Source organism: Tenrec ecaudatus, chromosome 6 (genome assembly GCF_050624435.1).
Source record: "Tenrec ecaudatus isolate mTenEca1 chromosome 6, mTenEca1.hap1, whole genome shotgun sequence".
Taxonomy (NCBI): Eukaryota; Metazoa; Chordata; class Mammalia; order Afrosoricida; family Tenrecidae; genus Tenrec; species Tenrec ecaudatus.
In genome coordinates this window covers 635362-658427 of record NC_134535.1, presented here as the reverse complement: position 1 = coordinate 658427, position 23066 = coordinate 635362, and the positions used below count along the sequence as shown (strand labels likewise).

The 23066-nt window shown below is 55.2% G+C and overlaps 1 protein-coding gene across 1 annotated transcript in view; it reads left to right on the top strand.

Annotated features, from left to right (window-relative positions):
• Window positions 1–23066, top strand: part of PPP6R2 (protein phosphatase 6 regulatory subunit 2) — a 61597-nt gene that overhangs the window by 37902 nt on the left and 629 nt on the right. Inside the window, exons 6-25 of the mRNA XM_075553440.1 lie at window positions 2389–2575; window positions 10751–10888; window positions 13300–13365; window positions 13879–13991; window positions 14623–14736; window positions 15956–16085; window positions 16325–16477; window positions 18114–18317; window positions 18646–18710; window positions 19817–19932; window positions 20080–20165; window positions 20293–20373; window positions 20444–20541; window positions 20856–20919; window positions 21115–21236; window positions 21397–21542; window positions 21718–21877; window positions 21953–22041; window positions 22245–22407; window positions 22836–23018. Coding sequence (XP_075409555.1) covers window positions 2389–2575; window positions 10751–10888; window positions 13300–13365; window positions 13879–13991; window positions 14623–14736; window positions 15956–16085; window positions 16325–16477; window positions 18114–18317; window positions 18646–18710; window positions 19817–19932; window positions 20080–20165; window positions 20293–20373; window positions 20444–20541; window positions 20856–20919; window positions 21115–21236; window positions 21397–21542; window positions 21718–21877; window positions 21953–22041; window positions 22245–22407; window positions 22836–23018 — 2478 coding nt within the window. The remainder of the gene's footprint in view (window positions 1–2388; window positions 2576–10750; window positions 10889–13299; window positions 13366–13878; window positions 13992–14622; window positions 14737–15955; window positions 16086–16324; window positions 16478–18113; window positions 18318–18645; window positions 18711–19816; window positions 19933–20079; window positions 20166–20292; window positions 20374–20443; window positions 20542–20855; window positions 20920–21114; window positions 21237–21396; window positions 21543–21717; window positions 21878–21952; window positions 22042–22244; window positions 22408–22835; window positions 23019–23066) is intronic.

The window sequence follows — 23066 nt, the reverse complement described above, 5'->3', positions numbered from 1 at the left end:
ACCCATCTGTGTGTAAGAAAGAACATAGCCACAGACCAGTGGCACAGATCAGTGAACCAGGAAGCAGGAAGATCACTGGCCGGTGGGTGCAGAGTCATGTGGATCCACAGTCAGTGGAAACGTGGCAGAGCACCAACAGCGCCCAGGATCGGTGGCAGAGTCCCAGCAGGCAGGAAGGAAAGGAGGCAGAGGAAGGGCAGCTGCCAGGTTCCCTGCTTCTGAGAAGGCCACACCCCCAAGGAGGCGTCACCAGGCTGTGACCTGATGGACAGGTTGGACTCCACCCCTTTCATATATCTTCAAGTTGACATCAAATCATTTATCACAATTGTCTTTGTGGACTATGTTGTATAGCTTTCCCTTGGTGTCCCCAAGACTGTGGTCCTGAGCCCCCAGGCCCAGTGACTCACTCCCTCAAAGTGTTTAATGATGTGTAAGTTCTCACGACTCTCCCGTGTGCTTTGATGTGTTCATGGATATATTGACAGCGAAGGTAAATGCACACACACTAGTATCCTCTGTAATACCTACATCCTTGTGGGTGCGCCACACGCCCTGCACACTGACCCTGGGCCTTGTGTCTGTCTTAACACCCGCTTCTTGTCAGGATCTGCTTTCAGTGACTCTTGCACTCCTCCTGTGTCTCCCATCCTGTGGGCTAACCTCTCTCTTACTGTCTACTGCCCTGCCCCTCACCCGAGTTAACAAGCACCTGCCCTTTAGCCAGTGAATCCTCCTGCCTCCCCTGGTGTCCTGGGGAAGAAAACCAAAAATGTTTCTTTTAGTGTGAAAAGCTTTTGAATTTTATAATTGTGGCCTCATACACTGTTTGCCCTTTTGTGGGTGACTCGGTTTTCCTGTATAATGAATGCCCCCAGGTTCATCCGTGTTGTGGGATATGCAATATTCCGTGTGCATATGCGCCAAAGTGTGTGTACTGTTCTCCCACTGACGGGCGCTTTGGTGGTGACCAATGCTGCGATGAGCATGGGGGTGCATGTGTCTGTCTGGGGCGCAGCACACACACAGCACGTTGAGCAAGGTGCTGAGTCACGTGGGGTTTCTGTTGCCAGTGTGCAGTGCCCTCCACCATGCCGCCCCATTGACACCACCACCAGCAGTGGGCGGGGAGAGGTGCCCTTTGTCTGCCCCTCACCAGCATCTGTTGTTGTTTTGACTTAATGTTGGACGAGGCCAGCTTTTCTTTCAGAGGCATGATGCCAGCGTGGCGTCTGTCTGTCCCTGGAAGAGCAGATCCTTTCTGTTTAGGATTTTCTTCCAGTACAAGTTGACTATGCTGTGGTCTTTTCACATGTTTGATTTTTTTGTGCCAACTTCTTCCCAGCTCTTCAGGGGCTCACTGTCCTCCTGCCCCATCACCTCGGTCACTGCTGGGCACCCCATCATCTGACTCTGGCCACCCCATCTCACTGACAGCAACTGTGACTGGACAGCGGTCTCTGCCGCTTACCTGCACTGGCTGCTCAGTGGGACTCTTAGCTTCTCTGCCCACCAGGCCGGCTGACCTAACTGTGGGCTGGGCCAGCCCACAAGCCCAGCCTGTCTGTGTGGCACTGCTGACACACCTTGCCCCTTTGGTCTGTAGCGACCAGGCCTTGGTCACTTGGCGAAGAGAGGAGGGAGTCGTCCCGGGTGCTGTCTCCCACACACTAGTCCCTTTGTCTCCACAGAAGCTCAGGGGGGCTGCCCCACTCATCTCTGATGAGCTCAGAGGAACATGGAGACCCAGAAGAAGGTGTTGACAGTCAGGTCACCAGGTCTGCCTGCGTGCCCAGCTGCCCAGAGCCCTGCACTCACTGATGTGCCTGGTGGGATGTCAGCGGCCTACAGCTGCCTTGATACCATGGGTGGATGGGTAGTTTGAGGCCTTCTTCCTAGATCGGTTGATGGCAAGGCAGGGACCTCCCAGTGGGCTCTGTCCTGGATGGCCAGTGTTTGCCTGTGATTGACATGTCCAGTGAAAAAGAAGCGAGTGTTCACAGGTAGTCGTGCCCATTACTAGCCAGGCCTCCCAGCTAGGCCATAAATGGCTGTCTGTGTGCATCTTCACAGTGCTGGAGAGCCAAATGGAGGAGGGGGAAGGGCAACTTCTGTGGCGGCATGAGGGGAGATCACAGGTGGGGCCTGGTGAGGGCAGGGGCCCAGAGAACAGGTGTAGAAACGGAGGGTGTGAGGGGCCAGAAAAGGCGTCTTCAAAACATGTGCGCTTGGCAAAGTCCAAGAGGCATCACCTGTGCATCTGAGGGTCGCTGGCTTCTCATTCCGGGTTGGAGTTGTATCCTACCAGGCAGGTGATGGCAGCAGCCTCCTGGAAGGGTCTCAAGAAAGCTCATTTCTCCTGCACTTGCTTGGCCTGTGCCCTTGTAGATATCCCAACACCGCCTGTGAGCTGCTGACCTCTGACGTGCCGCAGATCAACGACAGGCTGGGTGGAGACGAGTCCCTGCTGAACCTCCTGTATGGCTTCCTGGACCATGAGCCTCCCCTCAATCCGTTGCTCGCCAGTTTTTTCAGCAAGACCATTGGCAACCTCATCGCGAGGAAGACGGAGCAGGTAAACTCAGTGAGTCGGCATGGAAAGGCGGCTAGTACCACTGGGGGGCTAGTGCACTGACCAAGAGATGCTGCTGTGGGCTGGATCTTACGTGAGGCTTAGCATTTGGATGAGAAATCTGGCTGGCCATGGCTGAGGTGCCCTTCCCCCCAGGGCGAGTCCAGGCAGCCTTCATCTGGGTTTCCTGGTGGCTCAAGGGGTTAAGGACCACTCAGGTGTTTATTGGCCATTTAGGTATCTTCTTCTGGGATGCTTCTGGCCCATTTTCTCTGCCAGGCTCTTTCTCTTGGCATTTCCTATTGATTTTGTGCTGCAGGCATGCATGGCCGGCCTTTGATAACACGACTCTTTCAATAGCGCTGATAGTATCTTGTAATAAAGAGAAGCTGTAATTTCAATGTAGTATAATTCATTTTTCTTTTCGTCATTTATGCCTCATTCCCTGCTGTCATGAGGACATTCTTCGGTATTTCCTTGCGGCCTTAGTCTGGCCTGTCCTGTTTTCACAGAAAGCGCCCTGCTGGCCCTGTGGGACAGACACTGAGCCGCTCACGGCAGGGCAGGGGTTCCAGACTGTCTGTTCCCATAAAGACCCTATGAACAAGCCTCTATGAGTCAGAATGGACTTGAGGGTGGAGAGTGTGATTTGGTTTGTTTTTGAAAACACCTGGAATAGATTCTTATGAATGGTATGCTGTCGAGGTGTTTTTTTGAATTTTTAAAAATTAAAATGTGAGTAAGCTGTCGACCCAGCAGGATTTATTATAAGGACTGCCAGTTATCTATTCCTTTGCGTCCTCCCCTTTGTGGCGCCTTCCGCCCCATTGCTCTGGCTGCTACTGTGCTCATTGCCACAGCCTCTCGCTGAGTCCTGACAGCTGCAGGTTGTCATCTCAGCTCAAAGTCAAGATTGTTTCTAACTCTTCTCTGCCCTGGCTTTTCTAGGTACATTTCACAGTGAACTTGCCAATTTCCATTCAGCCTAAAACCAGCTGAAATTGTGAAGACTGAAATGTAGTCTGCAGGCCAGCTCCTGCTGTGACCGGTTTTGTGGGTCACAGTTTCCTGGCACCCAAGCACACCCCTTTGTTTACATGCTCTCTGGCTCCGGGGCAGCAGTAAAGTGCGTGGCCTGTCAGAGGGAGAGTCAAGAGCTGCAGCCTCTGAAGCCCACAGAGCCATTCTGCCCTCCCTTCAGGGTCCCAGTGGGGCTGCTAGAGGTCAGGTGGCTAGATGTGAGGGCTTACAGTCTCGAGACTGACCTGCAGAGGGCTGCTGTCCTTTACTGAGGGTCACTGTTTTCCATAGTGCTCCTGCACATCTTCCAGGAGATTTATTCTTAGGCTTTTGATATTTTCTACTTTCTTTAACCGAAACTGCTCCTGAGATTAGTGAAGATTCACGTGCAGTAGTAAGAAGACCCTGGACACTTTCTCCATTTTTTTCCACCGGTGAAAAAAACTGTAATTGCACATCACAACTTAGATCCTGATGCAGGCTGCTGATCTCACACCGGCAGACCTCCTCCATACTTGTACGGACGTGTGTGAGTGAATGTGCCTGTGTGTGCAAGCAAGTGCACAGAGGGTGTGTGAGCATATTACGCTCTCTGTGATTCAATTGCCTATGTAAATGCCTGTGTCCTCAAGCTCCCTAGCCACAGCCACCCATCCTCTGCCCCTTCTCGCCTCTTCATCGCCTCCCCTCCCCTCCGCCGCCCCACCCCCCCCCACACACACACACTTTGAATGGCGGCCCTTTCAGAAGTGGAATCGGAGAGCATGCCAGCCCTGGGACTGCAATGAAGATTGATTGATGCATAAGCCTCTGTCTGAGTCTCTTTTCAGTCCTTCTGGGCATATGCTTAGGATGGAATTTCTGGTCATATGGTGATTCTATATTTAACTTCTTCTGGAACCACGAAACCTTTTCTCCTAAATAACACATTGTCTAACAGTTTGTGGCTGATATTAGAAGAAGGGTTTCCTCTTACATGTGGAACCCTGCGAGGCGCTCAGCTCTAAGGGAAAGGGCGGTGATTGGAACCCAGCAGCAGCTAGGTGGGGTGCAGAGGGAAGACCTGGCAGCCTGCTTCTATAGGGATTGCCGCTTCCTGGGAACTAGACGGGGCAGCCTGTCAGGACCGCCTTCAGTCGGAATTGTTGAGTCGCACTTAACAACAGTGCCTGAGTACGTGGCTTTCTTGAGAACTTATGGTTTTATCCTTTTGTCATGTGATCTCTGACAGCTTCACTGGGTCCTCCACATCTTGTGTCATTTTCCTGCCTTGCACTCAGTGGCACAGAAGTGACACCATGGACCTTTTTTCTTCTTCAGAATTTTACAATGAAGTGTGACAATGTTTTCAGGGACTTTTGTAGATACTCTAGTAAAATAATCTGATTGAGGAAGTTTTCTTTATTCTCGATTTTCTAATTTTTTCACGAGACAAGACTCCAGAAATTGATAGAATACCAATTGAAATGTTTCCACAAACTTTGAGCCTCTACTTAAATCTTAGCTCAGTACAAGAATAGTTGGTTCTAATAATGTGACATTGTCTGATACTCACCTTTCTGACTTGATCGCTGAAGACAAAATGGGTGCGTGAGGAATGTTGGTGAAGAAAGCTGATGGTGCCCGACCAGTAAAAGACATAGAATCTGGGGTCTGAAAGGCTTGTAGTCAAACAAGCGGACATCTAGCAGGGAAACCACAAAGCCCACATGCAAGCAGCACATCAGCCTGTGTGATCATGAGGTGTCAACGGGAACTTGTATCATAAGTTCAAAAACACACAACCATATCAATGTGAAGGGGCAGGGATATAGTGGAGACCTAAAACCCACCCGCAAGATAATTGGACAGTCCCTCTCAGAAGGGCCACACGGAAAGAATGATAAATCCAGGGTGCAGTGTAGCACTGATGAAAAACATAAGTACTCTCTAATTCTTTAATATTTCCTCCCCCTTACTATTATGTTTTTTGTTTTACCTCATTAATCATGATAGGCTCATGTATGCTCATTTATATCATTAATTTTGCTGGCTGCATTTAGGCCAAGATAGGTAACCCTTTAAAAACAGTAACAGGAGTAATGGTTCCCTGAGGGAACAGAAAGTGTGTGTGGGGGGAGTGGGGGTGGGGGTGAGGGAGCTGATAGCATTGATGACTGTATAACTCCACTCAAGGGGAGCGCACAACAGAACTGTATGTGAATGGGTATATTGGATGGTGTCAAGTACGACCAAGAATAAATAAGGGCTTCGGGGAGGTAGGGAGGGGAGAGAAGGGGATCAAGGGGAGCTGATAACAAGGAGGTCAAGGAAACAACATGTTTTGAAACAGATTGTGGTAGCAATTGTACAATACTCCTTGATGTGATTGAACTATGGAATGTTGTTATACCTGTAAGATCTCCCAATAAAATGATAAAAAAGAAAAATGTTCCCGTAAGCTGATGAAATGCCGGAAGCACTCACTTGTCTATGCCAGAAATAGCTACCTTGGCCAACTGACCGGAAGAGATAAACATTTGTGCCCATTCCAAAGAAAGATAATGCAGCAGAATGCTCAAGTTACAGAACAATATCATTAATGTCACATGCAAGTAAAATGTTGCTGTAGCTCCTCCAATAGCTGTTACAACAGTACCGTGACAGGGGCTGCCAAAGGTTCAGGACAGATTCAGAAGAGGACATGTGACAAGGAATGTCACTGTTGATGTCAGGGGGTCTTGGCTGCAAGCAGAGACTACCAGAACTTGTGTTTCATCGACTACGCAAGGGCGTTCCACTATGTGTGGACCATAACAAACTACGGATCACCTTGAGAAGAATGGGAATTCTGGAACACTGCATTGTGCTCATGGCGAAATTGCCCACGGATCAAGAGGCAGTTGTACAAACAGAACAAGGGAATGCTGCATAGTTTAATATCAGGAGAGGTGTGCGTCAGGATTGTGTCCTCTCACCACACGTATTCAATCTGCATGCTGAGCAAATCATCAGAGAAGCTGGATTCTATGAAGAAGACTGTAGTTTGGGATTGGAGGAAGGGTTAGTAACAACCTGTGATGTGCAGATAACACAGCCTTGCTCGCTGGAGGTGAGGAGCACTTGAAGCACTTGCTGATGACGATCAAGGATTGTAGCCTTTAGTATGGATTATGACTCAATGTCAAGAAGATCTAAATTCTCACAATTGGACCAACAGGTAACATCGTGATAAATGGAGAAATGGTTGAAGTTGTCAATGGTTTTAGCTTGTTTGGATCCACAAGCAGTGCTCATGGAAGCAGCAGTCGAGATCAAAGGAAGGAGGAGTACATTAAGTAAATCTGTTGCTAAGACCTCTTTAGAGTATTACAAAGCAAGGATGTCACTTTGGAGGACTACAGTGTGCCCGACCCAAGCCATGGTATTTTCTTTTTTTTTAGCCATGGTATTTTCACTGGCCTCACATGGACATTTAATAAGGAAGACCAAAAAAGAATCGATGCATCTGAATTTTGATGCTGGAGAACAATGATGAAAATACAATGGACTGCTAAAAGGACAAATTGATCTGTCTTAGAAGAAGTACAAGGCAACTAATCTTCAACAAAGGATCTAGAAATATCCAGTGGGACAAAGACAGCCTCTTTAACAGATGATGCTGCACTAACTGAATTTCCATATGCAGATGAATGAAACAAGACCCATATTTCTCCCCATGCTCTAAGTTCAAATATTTCTCTCTTGTTCCATGAGAAGAAATTTCTTCTCTGGCTTTTAAAATGTTTTTGGCAATCTTTTTTTTCTTACTCTTTATTTTTATATTTTTATTATTTCTTTCTGTTTCATATTCTGTTTTTTATTGTTTCTGTTGGGTTTCCTAGTTTGTAAAGCCCAGAGGAGTGGATGAATAGACAATAAAATACAGTGGTGCGTGGAATGGGGAGGGTGAGGGGGATTGGGGAGCTAACAATGCGGGAAGGGAGAAGGGAGCATTAGACCTAATTGTGATGATGTATTTACAACTTTTTTAAAAAGCTATTTAACCCCACATGGAAGAAGCCTACCAACCTGCGTGCTCATGAGGTGCTGAAGGGATCAGTTATCAGGCATCAAAGAAATCATATCATTGTGTGCTCACCTCCCTGATACAATCGCTGAAGACAAACTGGTGCATAAGCAAATGTGACAAAGAAAGCTGATGGTGCCCAGCTATCAAAAGATATAGCATCTGGGGTCTTAAAGACTTGAAGATAAACAAGCGGCCATCTAGCTGAGAAGCAACAAAGCCCACATGGAAGAAGCACACCAGCCTGTGCGATCACGAGCTGTCGAAGGGATCAGATATCAGGCATCATTAGAACAGAAAATCTTATCATAGTGAATGAGGTGGGGAGTGCAGAGTGGAGACCCAAAGCCCATTTGTAGGCCACTGGACATCCCCTTACAGAAGGGTCTCGGGGAGGAGACAAGCCAGTCAGGGTGCGATGTAGCAACGATGAAACATACAACTTTCCTCTAGTTCTTAAATGCTTCCTCTTCCCCCACTATCATGATTCCAATTCTGCCTTACAAATCTGGCTAGACCAGAGGATGCACACTGGTGCAGATAGGAACTGGAAACACAGGGAACCCAGGATGGATGATCCCTTCAGGACCAGTGGTGTGAGTGGTGATACTAGGAGGGTAGAGGGAGGGTGGGTTGGAAAGGGGGAACCGATTGCAAGGATTCTACATGTGACCACCTCCCTGGGGGACAGACAACAGAAAAGTGGGTGAAGGAGACGTCAGACAGTTCAAGATATGACAAAACAATAATTTATAAATTATCAAGAGTTCATGAGGGAGTGGGGAGGGAGAAGGAAGGGAAAAAATGAGGAGCTGCTGCCAGGGGCTTAGGTGGAGAGCAAATGTTTTGAAGATGATGAGGGCAACAAATGTACAAATGTGCTTTACACAATTGTATGTATGGATTGTGATAAGAGCTGAGCTGTATGAGCCCCTAATAAAATGATTGTTTTTCAAGGTTAATTCAATTTAATATTTTTTCCTCAACAATGAGTTGAAATTGGTTGCAAAACCATGCATTTAATTGTGCTAGGTGCAAGTGTACAATCTTTTAAACTTACAACAGTGTTACGGTAAAATCAAACGGAAATGGACTAATGTTTTCAGTTTCTTGACACTGCTCTGGGCATGGAAACAAGCCCACTTAATCACTCAAAGCTCTATGAAGCGCCCAAGCAATTTATTGCCATTACTGAAAACATTTAGACTTCCAGCAGGCAACCGAAAAGGCAGTTTTTCAGTACCTCTGACATTGTAAATGAACCAATCAATTCCTCAGAAGGCCAAGGGCATCCTTGATTTACTCGTCTTAGGATCACAGTCGTTCCTAGCATCAGTTTCCCTCCTTCCGCGGACGGGAACCGCCTCAGCCCTGCTGCTCCTGCCTCTGCCACGCCGGGCCTGAGCTCAGCCACCAAGGTCACGCGCGGCAGGGACCCTCGCCCTGGCCTGGACAGTGGCTCAGGCGGGCGCCCGGCTACCCGCGGGAGGAGGCACCCGCGGACCGCAGCCCGCAGCGCGGCCTTCAGAAAGCTAAAATGATTTTTTTAAAAGCTATTTAACTATGGAAGTGTACGATATGCAAATATCATATCAAGGACACTACTGACAAGGAAAAGAAACAAGAGTTGACCAGTGCTTACCGGGAGTGAAGGAAGAAGAGTTTTTGTTTAGGGGGTGTTGAGGTGTTGAGTCTATCTTTTTTTTTTAAGCATTTTATTAGGGATTCATACAACTCTTATCACAATCTATACATACATCAATTGTATAAAGCACATCTGTACATTCTTTGCCCTAATCATTTTCAAAGCATTTGCTCTCCACTTGAGCCCTTTGCATCAAGTCCTCTTTTTTCCCCTCCTTCATGAGCCCTTGATAATTTATAAATTATTATTTAGCATATCTTTCTCTGTCCGGCGATGGTGGTGCGATAATTTGAAAAAGGAGATCAATAATGGTTGATATTCAGTATAATCAGTGACACTGAGTTATACACATAGTTGATTATACATGTAGTTCAACAAGAAGTTGTTGAATTGGAGAATTTTTTGTTACATATATTGCCACAATTTAAAAAGTAATTACATGAATAACGATGAGTACGAGGAAGAGGAAAATGTTCTAAAATTGATTGTGGTAATGGATTGTACAACTTTTTTATATGACTGAATTATTGTATGACAATAAAAGTGCTAAAAAGAGAAAATGAACAGGGAAAGAAGTGCTGCCCGAGTGCCCTTGGAGGCAAGGATGGCTAGGCTTCCTCGTGCACACTCGGGACCTGTTGTTGGGACAGCCCTCAATGTCACCGCTGTTGACATAACATTGCTCAAAATCTGCCCCCTCCCCTTGTGATGGCTTGGATATCTGTAGGGTCTGTCATGATGCCTCTGGCTTTGATCCACCTGAGTTTTGTTCTTACACTTTCTGCCTAAGAGTTTGTTCATTTTTGGCAAAGAACCCTCCCCCTTGTTCTCCCTCCCAGTCTTTTTCTGCTCTCACTCTCTTCTCCTGCCTCGTCTCACCGCAAGTGCGTAGCTAGGTGGATCCCCACCTGCGAAGAGGCCTGACTTAGCCCCCAGGGTGCTGTGGGTGCTTCCTGTTGGCAGGCTGAGCTAGCTGGGCGTATAGTGGGTCTCAGCCTGGGCTCCCTGTCACTGCTCTCCCATCTGGGACTCCTGAGTGGCCCACAGTGTCATATCATTGACACTGCCACTTCATTGACTAAAGTTCGGTGGCACTGGTTCCCAGTTGGTGTGGGACAGACACCATGGTTGTCCATTCTAAAGACTCCGTGTACATCCTCCCTCCATAGCACGCTGACTGATCAGCGTCCTTGCTCTGTCCTCCTTGACAGGCTCCGGCCTGTGAGCTAGGACCACGTGCTCATGTCAGTGTGTGTGCATGGAGAGGTGCCTATCCACTCATGGCATATGGAAACCTGACAGCAGTTAGTGTTGTACACGGGTGCCTCCCCCTCAGCCCCCACCCGGGCCTCCATCAGGTTTCCTGGCCCTGCTGGCAAGCATTGGCCCGTCCTGATAGCTCTCCCATTTCTGCGTGGTGCACTGAGTTCCTGGTCTGCTTGCTGATTGGTGTACCTGATTTCAGGTGATTGTGTTTTTGAAGAAGAAAGATGGCTTCATCAACTCAGTGCTGCGACACTTGGGCACCTCAGCCATGATGGATCTGCTGCTGCGTCTGGTCAGCTGCGTGGAGCCAGTCAGCCTCCGCCATGAGGTCCTGAACGTGAGTCCTTGGTCAGGGCAATGCAGAGGAGGCTGAGCGGCGCTGTGTACCAGCTCTCCCACGGGTGTGTCCTCTTCTCTAATCATGGACTGTGGTCGCATGGGGCCTCCAAGGGCAGTGAGCAGAGCAGCTTCCTTCACTCTGCACTGGAGCACACACCGCCCCCCGCCCCCCCACCCCCACTCCAGGGTCTGGGTGCACCATGAGAACAGTGCCTGTCGAGTCTGCACGGCAAAGTTACAGTTACAGAGCCAGCATGGCTCAGCATCTGTCTGGAAGTCCAGCAGGTGAAGAGCACCCCCACAGGCTCATTCCCGAGTAGCAAGACTGCACTGTGCACCCTCATAGAGTCCATGGGACAGCCAGTGTGTAGTGACCTCAGTCCCTGAACACTGGAGGAGCTACCCTGGTGACTCAGACAGGACCTCGCCCCATTCATTTCAGAGCAGCAGGGAGGCAAAGGCGTAGCCTCTCCCTTTGGAAGTGGAATCCCATCCCAGGTAAAGGGAAGGCTGTGTGGGACTGTAGGCCGGCCAGTCCAGTCTCAAAGCTGCATGGCAGATGTGTCCTGCACTCCGGGAGGATGCCTGCTTGAACCTGCCTAGCCCTGGATGCCACAGGGCAGGACTGCCTGGGGCTCACATTTGGCCACGTACGAGCTCTCAGGCCATATGCATTCTGGTTCGGAGGTGTGTTCCCAGAGACAGAGTGTACCAAATATCGTGGAACAGAGGTTAGGGTCACGCCAGGAGTGGTGTTGCTACCCCTCTGGGTTGGACACAGGCAGATGTTGCCGACTGATAGCCACGAAAGGCGGTCCTGGGAAGACCCAGTAAAGATTGCCAAGGCAGAGCTGAGTGTGACGGGGAAAACAGTCCTCGGCTGGCTCTCAGAGCACGGTACTCCCGCCAGTCCCACTGTTCAGGGTACTTCCTTGCCCTCCTTACCTTGACAAATGAGTATACCCCATTCTCCATAGTGGACCAAGCAATTAATATGCCACTGCTTCATCGAAAAGAAAAGGTGACTCCTCAGGACAGTGGTGGGGTGATGCAGCAGGGGACACAGTGGCAGTGGTGGGGTGATGCAGCAGGGGACACAGTGGCAGTGGTGGGGTGATGCAGCAGGGGACACAGTGGCAGTGGTGGGGTGATGCAGCAGGGGACACAGTGGCAGTGGTGGGGTGATGCAGCAGGGGACACAGTGGCAGTGGTGGGGTAATGCAGCAGGGGACACAGTGGCCATGGTGGGGTGATGCAGCAGGGGACACAGTGGCTGTGGTGGAAGTGATGCAGTAGGGGACACTGTGGAGGTGGTGGGGTGATGCAGTACCAGTTGGGGTTGTTGTATAGTAAAGCTGTGGGCTTGTGGGGGCTGTTCTAGTGAGGAGAGTCCCTGCAGGTTGGGCCACACTCAGAAGAAAGAACTAGGGTCCCCTAGTGTGCCCCAGCACTGTGGACTGCATCCCTTGAAGAGAGAGGCAGGGGGGACGGGGCGCTGGACATGTGGGTTTTGCTCTCCCAGGGGACACTACGAAGGATGAGTACTTTTCGTCCCTGCCAGGGATGTCGGTGGATGTTGGAGCACGGCCTGGCCGATAGCCTGCTCACCATCTCTGTAGGTGTAGGACCAGCCTGTGTGCTCGTAGCCCAGGAGACGTGGGCCTCGCTTGCCCCGGTCTGTGCCGCCTACTCCCCTGACAAACTAGTGCGAGCGTCCTGCATTCCTGCTGACATGCCCAGCAGTGGGTCTACTGGTGGTCACAGAGCAAGTGCAGTGCGCTGTGTAGGGAGTGTTGATGTGTCCCTGAGGCGTGGGCCCAGCCTGGTGCAGTGGGAAGCAAGGCCTGGGCTGGACTGTATTGTCCTTCGCTGTGGATTTGCCTCTGAGTTTGTGCCTGGAAACCCAGATCAGAACAGCATCCCTAGTCTTTGCCTAAAGTCCCCATCTGTGAGTGGGGCCGTGCTGGCCACTTGAAGCCCCGCATTGCCTCTTCTGTGTTCCCTGAAGTGCAATCCCGGCCAGGCTCTTCTTCTGAGTCCTAACCAATTCACCTCGGGGCTTTTATTGAGAAAAACACAGCTCTTGGTCAGAAGGAACTGTGGTGCTATGGAGCCCCTGCTGTGACTGGCCCTCCTCAGCTGTGGTGGAGGGTGACCTCTTGGGGTCGCTCTCACGGTAGCCTCCTCCAGCCAGACAACGGGCCCACAGTTTGTGTGGCCTGGCAGCCAGGGGTTTGTGTGTCCTTGGTATGCGGGGCAGCTCCCCCCTCAGCAGGTTGGTGGCTGGGCCGAGGACAGGTGCTGTGTGGAGCTGCCCCTGGTTTGGGGACTCTGTTGGGCCCAGGAGGCTTGCTCACGGGTCTCAGTGGCAAGGGTCCCCTCCCTGACACACGGATATTTCCCTTCCAGTGGCTTAATGAAGAGAAGGTCATCGAGAGGCTCGTGGGGCTGATCCACCCAGGTCAGGAGGAAGACGTGAGTGCCAGCTGCCAGCACTTCTCCCTGCTCAGGAGCACTGTGGGCTCGTCCCAGCCCTGTCACCCAAACAGTCCCCACAGCAGTATTCCACTGTCTGGGGCCGAGGGCGGGGCCACACCCAACTTGGCATGTAGTTTCTACTCCTTGTGACCAGTAGAACTGGCGACCCAAGTGAGCACCAAGGGCCAGAAACAGCCTGGCCCCTCGGGCCTCCTCGCATTCGTCTCTCGGGTGGGCGTTCAGACTGGTGCCCTGTGGTCAGACTCGTGCTGCTCCTGAGGTGCCGGCTCTGCTTGTCGCTCTGCAAGGCATCCCAGCCTCAGCCCCTGGGCGGTAGTCAACAGCTGAAAGAAAGGTCGAAGCCAGCCTCTGGTGGGGAGGGGAACCTAGGCAACTGGGACCCTCTTGGAAACGCCAAGCTGGGACCATCTGTCTTTCTGAGAACTGTTTCTGGGGTCCTTGTGTCTCCACCTGCCCAATTCCCAGACGGCCTTGACTCCTCCTCTGCAGAGGCAGTCCAATGCGTCCCAGACACTCTGTGACCTCATCCGGCTGGCCAGAGACCAGAGTGGTCAGCTGCAGGAAATGGTGGAGCCCGACCCCCTCCTTGTGGTCCTGGAGTCGTGAGTGCCGCCCGAGGAGGTGGGGCCTCTGTGGCTGGGGGACCCTGGGCCTGCCTCAGAGGGAGGGGCCATCACCCTCACTGTCCTCACCCCACCCCCAGAGGGAAGGGCCATCATCCCTACCATCATCCATCCCCCCCAGAGGGAAGGGCCGTCATCCCTACCATCATCCATCCCCCCCAGAGGGAAGGGCCGTCATCCCTACCATCATCCATCCCCCCCAGAGGGAAGGGCCGTCATCCCTACCATCATCCATCCCCCCCAGAGGGAAGGGCCGTCATCCCTACCATCATCCATCCCCCCCAGAGGGAAGGGCCGTCATCCCTACCATCATCCATCCCCACCAGAGGGAAGGGCCGTCATCCCTACCATCATCCATCCCCCCCAGAGGGAAGGGCCGTCATTCTCTTCACCCTTGAGCACAGGCTGTCACCCTCACGGTCCTTACACCACCACTCCCCAAAGGAGGGGCTGTGACCCTCACCATTATCGCCAGCCTTAACCCTGTTGCTGTGACTGGCACTCTGGGCTGCAAGAAGTGGTCCCCAGGGAGCCCCCGCAGGCCCGAGGGCAGGCCCGGGCCCTCCTCCTGGTGCTGCCTGTGCCCGCAGTGAGCACACGTGTCTGACAGGCAGCGCTGCGTGGAGCAATTGCTCAGGAACATGTTCGATGGAGACCAGAGTGAGAGCTGTCTGGTGCACGGCACTCAGGTCCTGCTGACCCTGCTGGAGCCACGGCGCCCAGGGTGAGTCTTGTTCCTCCTCCCTGGGGCTACCCAGAGTCCAGTGACCCAGCTCAGGGCAAGTCCCCTTCAGTCATGATGTTGGCCCCCCAACACAGAGCGGCCGGCCAGGCTTGGGGGTGGGTAGAAAGTGGACACAGCTCTACATTGCAAGTGGGGCAGGGAGTGGACACAGTCCCACAGTGAAAATGGGGTGGGGGACACAGTCCCGCAGTGAGAATGTGGGGGGAGTAGACAGTCCCACAGTGAGAGTAGGGGTGTGTGTGTGTGTGTGTGTGTGTGTGTGTGTACACAGTCCCACAGTGAGAATGTGGGGGGAGTAAGCACAGGCCCACAGTGAGAGAGAGAGAGAGAGAGAGAGAGTGTGTGTGTGTGTGTGTGTGTGTGTGTGTGTGTGGACACAGTCCCACAGTGAGAATAGGGGGAGTAGACACAGGCCCACAGTGAGGGTGGGAGGGGGAGTGAACCAGCTGAGCTACTGAAGGGACATGTTTGGGGAAGAGATGGGCCTTGTGTGTGGATGAGTGTGTCTGGATCCATGGGAACAGCAGGGCTGTGGAAAGCACTCAGCTGGAACAGGGATAGCCAGCTGGCACCTGGGGCTGGAGCTGTCAGGGCTGAGGTAGAGGGCAGCCAGGCAGAGGGGCAGCAGCATGCAGAACTCTGGGACAAAGAATGGCCAAGCAAGGAGGGACTATGGGCAGGGCTGGAGCTGCACCCATGGGCACCCCTCTGCCTCTGCTCAGCCTTGTTCGGAAGGGTCAGGAGTGAGTGGTGGGAAAGGGGCTGGGCCTGGTGGTCAGGGTCCCCTCCCTAGGTATCCGCTTCTTGGTTTGTTACCTGGAAGCAGAGCTATGGTGTGTGTGTGGGGGGGGGGGGGGTTGAGCACCCTCTTGTTGAGCACCCAGAACTAGCTCTCCACCCTCACAAGGCAGCAGAAGTGCCGCCGTGCTGGTTCAGGAGGCGGCCCTTTGTCTCCTGTAAGGCCTCTGACTATGCCTCTAGAAGAAGCCTGTACAGCAAGTGCAGTTTGGAAATGCTGCAGGGTAGGCTGACTGACCACTGCCAGCCCAGGGATGCTGAGCAGTGAGACTGCCCACCTGGCTGCTCTTTCCTGCCGTCTGCACCCGAAGGTGCGCAGAACCCCAGGAGTTCCAGCCAAGGCTCCCTGTGGGCAGAGCCCACCCTCCATACGGGAGGTGACATGCCCCTGGGTCCACAGGACGGAGGGCGGCTTGCTGGATCCCGTCTCTCAGGGACTCGAGCGGCCCCACAGCGTGAGCAACAGTGTGCTGCAGGCCATTGAGCCGAGGCTGCCTGATTTCCACTGCCTGCTGCTCAGCCCGCCCAAGGTGAGTATGAGTGACACCCCAGGCCCCCCCTTAGCCCAAAGGTCAGCACAGCTGAGAGACTCCCCTTGATGTCACTCAGGGTGCCCCTACTCCCAGCCTGTTCTCAACCCATGGGAGGGAGTAGCCAGGGAGGGAGGGAGAGCAGAAGGAGGTGGTGTGTGATGGGGCGGGGCATGCTCATGGGATCTGCAGCAGGAGGGCTTGTGCAGTGGGGTGTCGACAGTGGCTCTGTGCTACAGAAAAGCGCCATCCTGACCACCGTCGGCCTGCTGGAAGAGCCGCTGGGGAATGCACGGCTGCACGGTGCCCGCCTTGTGGCCGCCCTCTTGCACACAGGCGCACCCAGCATCCACCAGGAGCTCTGTCGCCTCAACACCATGGACCTGCTGCTGGTGAGCACTGTGCCCACAGCAGGGCTGGGTCCTCTCCAGGCTACTGCAGGGAGGGTGGTGGCTGAGCAGCCTGGTCCAGCTGTGGCAGACACGTTCTGTGCCTGATCCCCGGGCTTCCCACTGCTGCAGCTGTGTGCACGGGGCCGTTGGGCCATGGGTACAGAGCCTGCTGTGTGCGTGCATGGGACTCCCAGTCCCCATCCTGGCTGTCTGTCCTGGGGAGGCCCAGCGCACCATGTGGGCATAGGTGCACAGCAGTCTCCTTGCAGATCAGGATCACTGCTCAGAACTCTGCTGCCACCGCAGCTCTGAGTCTGGAAAGTTCCAGGAGACAGGTCCCCAAGGGAGGCCTTCTGTCCAGCACGGAGGGGTGAAGGCTGATGTGATCGGACCCATCGGTGGGGCCGGAGGAGCAGGAGTGTGGTCCTGGCTTCTGCAGGGCAGCTGACCTTGCTGACCTTTCTAGAAGGCCACGGGAAGGAGGGAATGTGGGTGCAGGCAAAGGCTCTCCTGCTGGGCTGGCAAGTGCAGACGTGTCTCTGTCCCTCCTGCTTGGATCTAGGAGGAACACGGCTGTGAGCCGTCCTGCTGGCTCTGAGGACATACTGCCCCTGTGGGGATGCCAGGTTCATGGGCCAAGGAGGCTCACATCCCTGCACCAGTCAGGGCCACCAGAAATAGCAGTGTTTGTGGGCCCCTGTCCCCAGACCCCTGGAGGTCCCTGAGTGCTGAGCCTGGGAGGACCCTCCAATGGGGGGTGGGGGGGAATGCAGAGACTTATGGGAGGGAGAGCAGAGCGCTGACCAGCCAGGACCAGGCTTCTCCCTGTGGCCTGTGGGCATGATGATCACATGGGCATTAACAGGAAGCATCCTGTTGTGGAGCAGAGGGCAAGGTCTGACTGGACAGGCGATGAGTACACTGAGGAGGGCTGAGGCTCTGCACGCTGGTGGGGCAGCCACCCAGAGGGACCAGGACCTCCTAACCCAGCCCGACACCAGTCCAGAAGCTGGCCCTCTAGTCCTATGCCACTTTGTGGGACAGACATCTGCCTTGTATCCCTGTGCCTCAGATCCCCACACCCCTGCGTCCCTGTGTCCCATATCCCTGCACCCCATGTCCCTGCACCTTTGCCACCCTGTGTCCCTGTACTCCTCCACCCCATTCCCTGCAACCCTGTTTCCCATGTCCCTACACCCCTCCACCCCATGTCCCTGCACCCCTGCCACCCTGTGTCCCATGTCCCTGTAACCCTTCCACCCTGCTCCCTATGTCCCCGCACCCCCGCCACCCTGTGCCCCATGTCCCTCCATCCCATGGCCCTGCACCACTACACCCCATGGCCCTGCACCATGTCCACACCCCTTATCTCCACACCCTTCATTGACTCAACACCCCTGCAACCATGTACCTCTTGTCCCCACACCCCTGTCACTGCACCTCATATCCCCACACCCCTGACACTGTACTCTATATCTTTACCCCCTTGAAACCATGCACCTTGCATCCCCACACCTGCAACTCTGCACCTTGGTCCTCACGCCTTGTGCCTTGTGCCCCTGCACCCCAGTCCTCACACCCGTGACCTTCTGTCCCTATACCCTGTGTTCTCATATCCCATGCCTCTGTCCCCCAGGACCTGTTCTTCAAGTACACCTGGAACAACTTCCTGCACTTCCAGGTGGAGCTGTGTGTGGCAGCCATTCTGTCGCACGCAGCGCCCGACGAGAGAGCTGCTGCTAGTGAGCCCGGGAGCAAAGCAGACCTAGCTCCCCGCAGTGGCAGCCCTGAAGACCCCCAGCCTGCTGCCGGCCGCCCCGAGGGCACCCTGGTGACCCATGTGAGTAGAGGCCCTAGAGGACCTGCCTCCCCTCACTGTACCCATGGAAGTGGGTCAGGAGAGTGGGCAGCCCAGGGCATTGCAGTACAGCTGGAGCCCGGACACACCAGGTCTCGGAGAGGGACTCTGGTTACAGTGGGCAGGATCGAGGTGTGAGTTGAGGTCTGCATTCAGGGAGGATATAGGCTGGCCGGGGTTGGGGACACATGGGGCCCTGGGTAGCTGGCCAGCAGCCACTGCTTCTGTGGGCCATGGAACCTCAAGCTGGAAGCCTAGGCGGTGTCCCAGGCCTTGAGGACACCAGCCCTGATGCTGCCTGTCCCCCCAGCTCTTCCAGAAGTGCTGCCTGGTCCAGAGGATCCTGGAGGCTTGGGAAGCCAACGACCACACACAGTGAGCGCCTGGGAGCAGGGCAGGGGCAGCCTCAGACACGTGGTCCAAAGATGGGTCCCACCCCAGAAGCGGCTCCACCAGCTAACCAGGGAGGTCGGCCTCCACCCAGAGACAGGCAGGCAGACTAGGGCTCGGCAGTGGCTGTGCCTGGGGAGAGTCGGCCGGCCCTCTGGAGGGACTCTTTAGGGCAGTGGCCCTCAACCTTCCTCATGCCATGATCCTTTCATACAGTTCCTCATGTGGTGATGACCCCCCCCCCCCAACCATAACATTATTTTCGTTGTTACTTCATAACTGTCATTTTGCTACTGCTCTGAATTGGGCAACCCCTATGAAAGGGTCATTCAATCCCCAAAGGGGTCTCGACCCACAGGTTGAGAACTGCTGCTGTCAGGGGTGGGTTATCAGCCTTGGAGGGGGAGTGGCGGGGTGTCAGCAGGGTGTGGGCTGGGCTTGAGGAAACGTCAATCTCCAGTCTCAGGTCTGTGTGTCTGCCCACCATTCTGAGCTCAGATCTGTCTTGGGCCCCACAACTGCCTTTGCCTGTTCTGAACAGGAAGGGGCTCCCCCGCCCTCCCCTCTGCCCTGGCCTCTTAGCATCCTCACCATGATGGGCAGTGCTGCCCAGTCCTCAAAGCTTATGTCCACCTCCCATTGTGAGAGGCTCACCTGCCCCACACCCCTCTCCCCGCCCCTACTGGGACTTAGGGAAGGCAAGGCTTCCTGCTCTGCCTACTGAGCAAATACGGAGGCCGAGGGCTGCCTTCCCCCTGGTCCTGGGTGCTCCTACCTGTCGTGTCACACCTACCCACCCACCCGCCCACTGAGGCCTGCCCACCCTCCTCCAAGACCCTGGGCCACCTGGTAGCCCTGCTGAGGAAAAGCTGCCCATTTTTTGGCCTGCCAGGACCACAGCTGGGCTCTGGCGGTGCTTGGAGTCCCGCCATCCTGGATCAGCTGCAGGACTTGGGGTGGGGGGTGTGCCTGTCCCGGGTGCTCATAGGTTGGGGCAAGGCCACTCTGGTCACCTGGTGCTGGGCCCAGGAGAGAGGGTCAGTGGAGACAGGGTGGCAGGGAGATCGCTGACAAGGCTGTGTGGCTTTCAGGGCAGCAGGTGGCCTGCGACGTGGGAACATGGGCCACCTCACTCGTATCGCCAATGCAGTGGTGCAGAACCTGGAGCGCGGCCCTGTGCATGCCCATATCAGCGCCATCATCCGAGGTAAATGCACCCTCGCCCATCCACCCGCCTCCAGCCAGAGTGGAACCAGGCCTCCCGTGGTCCCTGCTGCCTGGCCTAAGGGCCAGGGTGCCCTGAGCTCCCCTTCCTGGGGATGAAGTGGGTCTGAGCAGAGCGATGTCCTTGCAGGCCTCCCTGAGGACTGTCAGGGTCGCTGGGAGAGTTTTGTGGAGGAGACCCTGACCGAAACCAACCGCAGGAACACTGCAGACCTGGTGAGCAGGCTGAAGGGGCAGCCCTCCTCTGGCAGGCCTGAGTGGCCGCCAGCAGGCCTCCAGCCCTCCCACCCTGGCCCAGGTGGCTGCCTGCAGGCCCCTGGCACTCCCTCCCCGACTGTTACAGGTGAGCGTGCACCACCTGCACTCCTCCAGTGAGGATGAAGACCTCGACGGCACCTTCCCCAACGAGTTGTCCCTTCAGCAGGTGCGTGAGGGCCGCTGTGTCCGGGGGGCCACCCCCAGGGCAGGCTGGCCTGACAGGCCCCCGTCCCCAGGCCTTCTCTGAGTACCAGATCCAGCAGATGACGGCCAGCTTTGTGGACCAGTTTGGCTTTAATGATGAAGAGTTTGCAGACCAGGATGACAACATCAAGTGCGTGTAGCACCCCTTCCCAGCCCCAGGGCTCTCCTGGGGTACTGGCCCCTGTTCTGGGTCCTCCACTGGGGGCCACCCTCCCGCCCCAATGGCTGTATTTTTCCCATACCCACCCAGAGTTCCTTAGGAGGTGGTGTGGGTGGGGTTCCCAAAAGCCCCACAGATCCCAGACACCTCTGCCCAGTCCTGCAAGTCCCTTTACCTCTGATGGAGTGCCCGACTTGAGCACCTCCTGGCAGAGGCCAGCCCAGAGTCCCAGCTGCAGGGCACAGGGGCCAAGAGGACAGGTGGGACGTTGTGTGTCCCCGCAGCGCTCCCTTCGACCGGGTTGCTGAGATCAGCTTCAGCACGGAGGCCGATGACACCGGTGACAGTGTGAGTGGGGCCTGGGGTCACACAGCAGGGGCTGTGGGCTGCCCCTTGGTTCTGGCCGACTTTGGGGGAGGCTCTCTGCTCCTGGGAACTGTTGAGGCTTCCAGCCAGCACCCCACCCACACCCGGGCCCCAGCCAGGTGGGCACCCATCCTTCCCAGGCCACCCCAGCTCTCGAGTCACCTGGTGCCCCTGCAGCCCCCCGTGGCACTGTTTGAAGCCTGCTGCAGTGACCACATCCAGCCCTTCGATGACGATGACGAGGACATCTGGGAGGATGGCGAACTGAGTCGGTCAGCCCGAGTGACAGCCAGAGCCAGGTGCGCCCACCCGCCCGCCTATCTGCCCTCACCTGTACCAGGAGGCAGGGCCAGACCAGACCGTCCTTGACCTTTACGCCCATCACTGCCCACCTAGGCCACCCTAGGGAAGGGACGCTCAGGTTGGGCACTGTCAGCCTCTGAACACCTGGGCCCTTAGGTTCGGAGCTCCCAGCGTCGCAGAGAGGGGTGGTCACAGCGGGAGGAGCCAGGACATGGACTCACCCCTGGGTGACAGCCAGAGCCCCAGCCTGGTGCCAGCCGCCATGCAGAAACAAGTCCCTGCCCAGGAGGGCAATGTAGAAGGTGGGTGCAGGCGGCGGGTGCAAGCAGACAGTGCTGGGGTAGAGCCCCCTCCCCTGGCCACATCAGTTTCACATCCTGAGGGCAGTGACACTCACCCTGCCCATGTCCATTTGCTCTAGTCACTCAGCTGCCTGCAGCTCTAGGCCCCAGGCTGCCCCTCATGTTTTTCCTGCAGGACCTGGCTGGGCCACTTTTGTTGAGCCTGAGCATGCAGCACCACAGGCACCAGGGGCTGCTCTGGATGCAGGTCCCAGTGTCTGGGCCGGCAGCTCACCCGCCGCCCCAGCCACCGAGAAGGGCTGGGCTACCTTCACCGACTTCCAGCCCTTCTGCTGGTAACAGGGCCACCCCAGGTGGGGAGGGGGCGGGGGGAGGCTTGAAGCTCAGCTCATGCTCACCCCCAACCCCAGCTCTGAGTCGGGCCCCCGATGCAGCTCCCCAGTGGACACAGATGGCAGCGATATCCAGGGTGGCCCAGACCAGGGCCCAGAGCAAACGGGTGAGTCCCAGCTATGTCGGTGGGTGGCTGGATGCAGTTGGGGTTCCTGTGCCCTAAAGACTGAGGAAGGGGCCCTGCAGCTGACACCCGGAGTCCAGTGGGTGTAGTGCTAACATGCACACACATGTGACAGAAGCATGTCTGCCCAGCTACCTACACCACTCCTGTGCTCTAGAAATGGTCTCTGTGCCTCTGTATTGCAGCTGGCCCAGACCCCCCAAGCGCCTGGAGTGCATGTGTACCCAAGAAGGTGCCCCCGGTGGGCTCCAGTGGCAGGTCCTCAGAGAGAGAAGGCAGTGAGCAGAAGACAGCTGCCTTGGGCTTCAGCCCGGAGACTCCTCTACAAGCTGCAGAGGCCAACCCAAGGTGAGGCAGGGGTGGGGGAGCAAAAGGGCCTGTGCACTGGCATCATCCTGGGCTGAGGGCTGGAAAACAGGGCCTTGGAGTCATGGTCTCTGAAGGGCATCTGGGCTAGGGGCCTATTTCTTGGGGTGTGAGCATCTGCTCCCAGTAGGGGGAAAGGAAGGCCCGGGTGCCCTGTCCCGAATGGGATGTTGGAACCCAAGGTGCACAAAAGCAGGAGGCCCAGCCATCTTAGAACAGAGGTTAGGGCCAGCCCACACACACCCTAGACAGTCTCATGAAGACAGAGGGCAGACCACCGTTTGGTGGGCAGCCAGGTGGCTCCCTGAAGAGCAGAGCCAAACCCAGCCCTCCTGGCACCCCTGCCCCTCAGCTCTGGGGCCAATTGCATGGTAGGCACAGCCAGTAACAGGGGCCTGGTCTGCACCCAGGGCTGACCCCTCATCCCAGGGCCCTAGGACTGCCACCCTGCCTGAGACCATGCCCCCCACAACGGAGCCCACCCTCACGGCCCTGAGCAAGGCTGGGCACAGTGCACCCCCACTGGTCACCTCGACGGCACTGGCTGTTGTGGCTCCCCCAGGGCCCATCATGGTGGCCACCATAAAGGACAGGTGAGCAAGTGGGCATAGGGTGGGGGACACCTCCCAGCTGGGCTTATG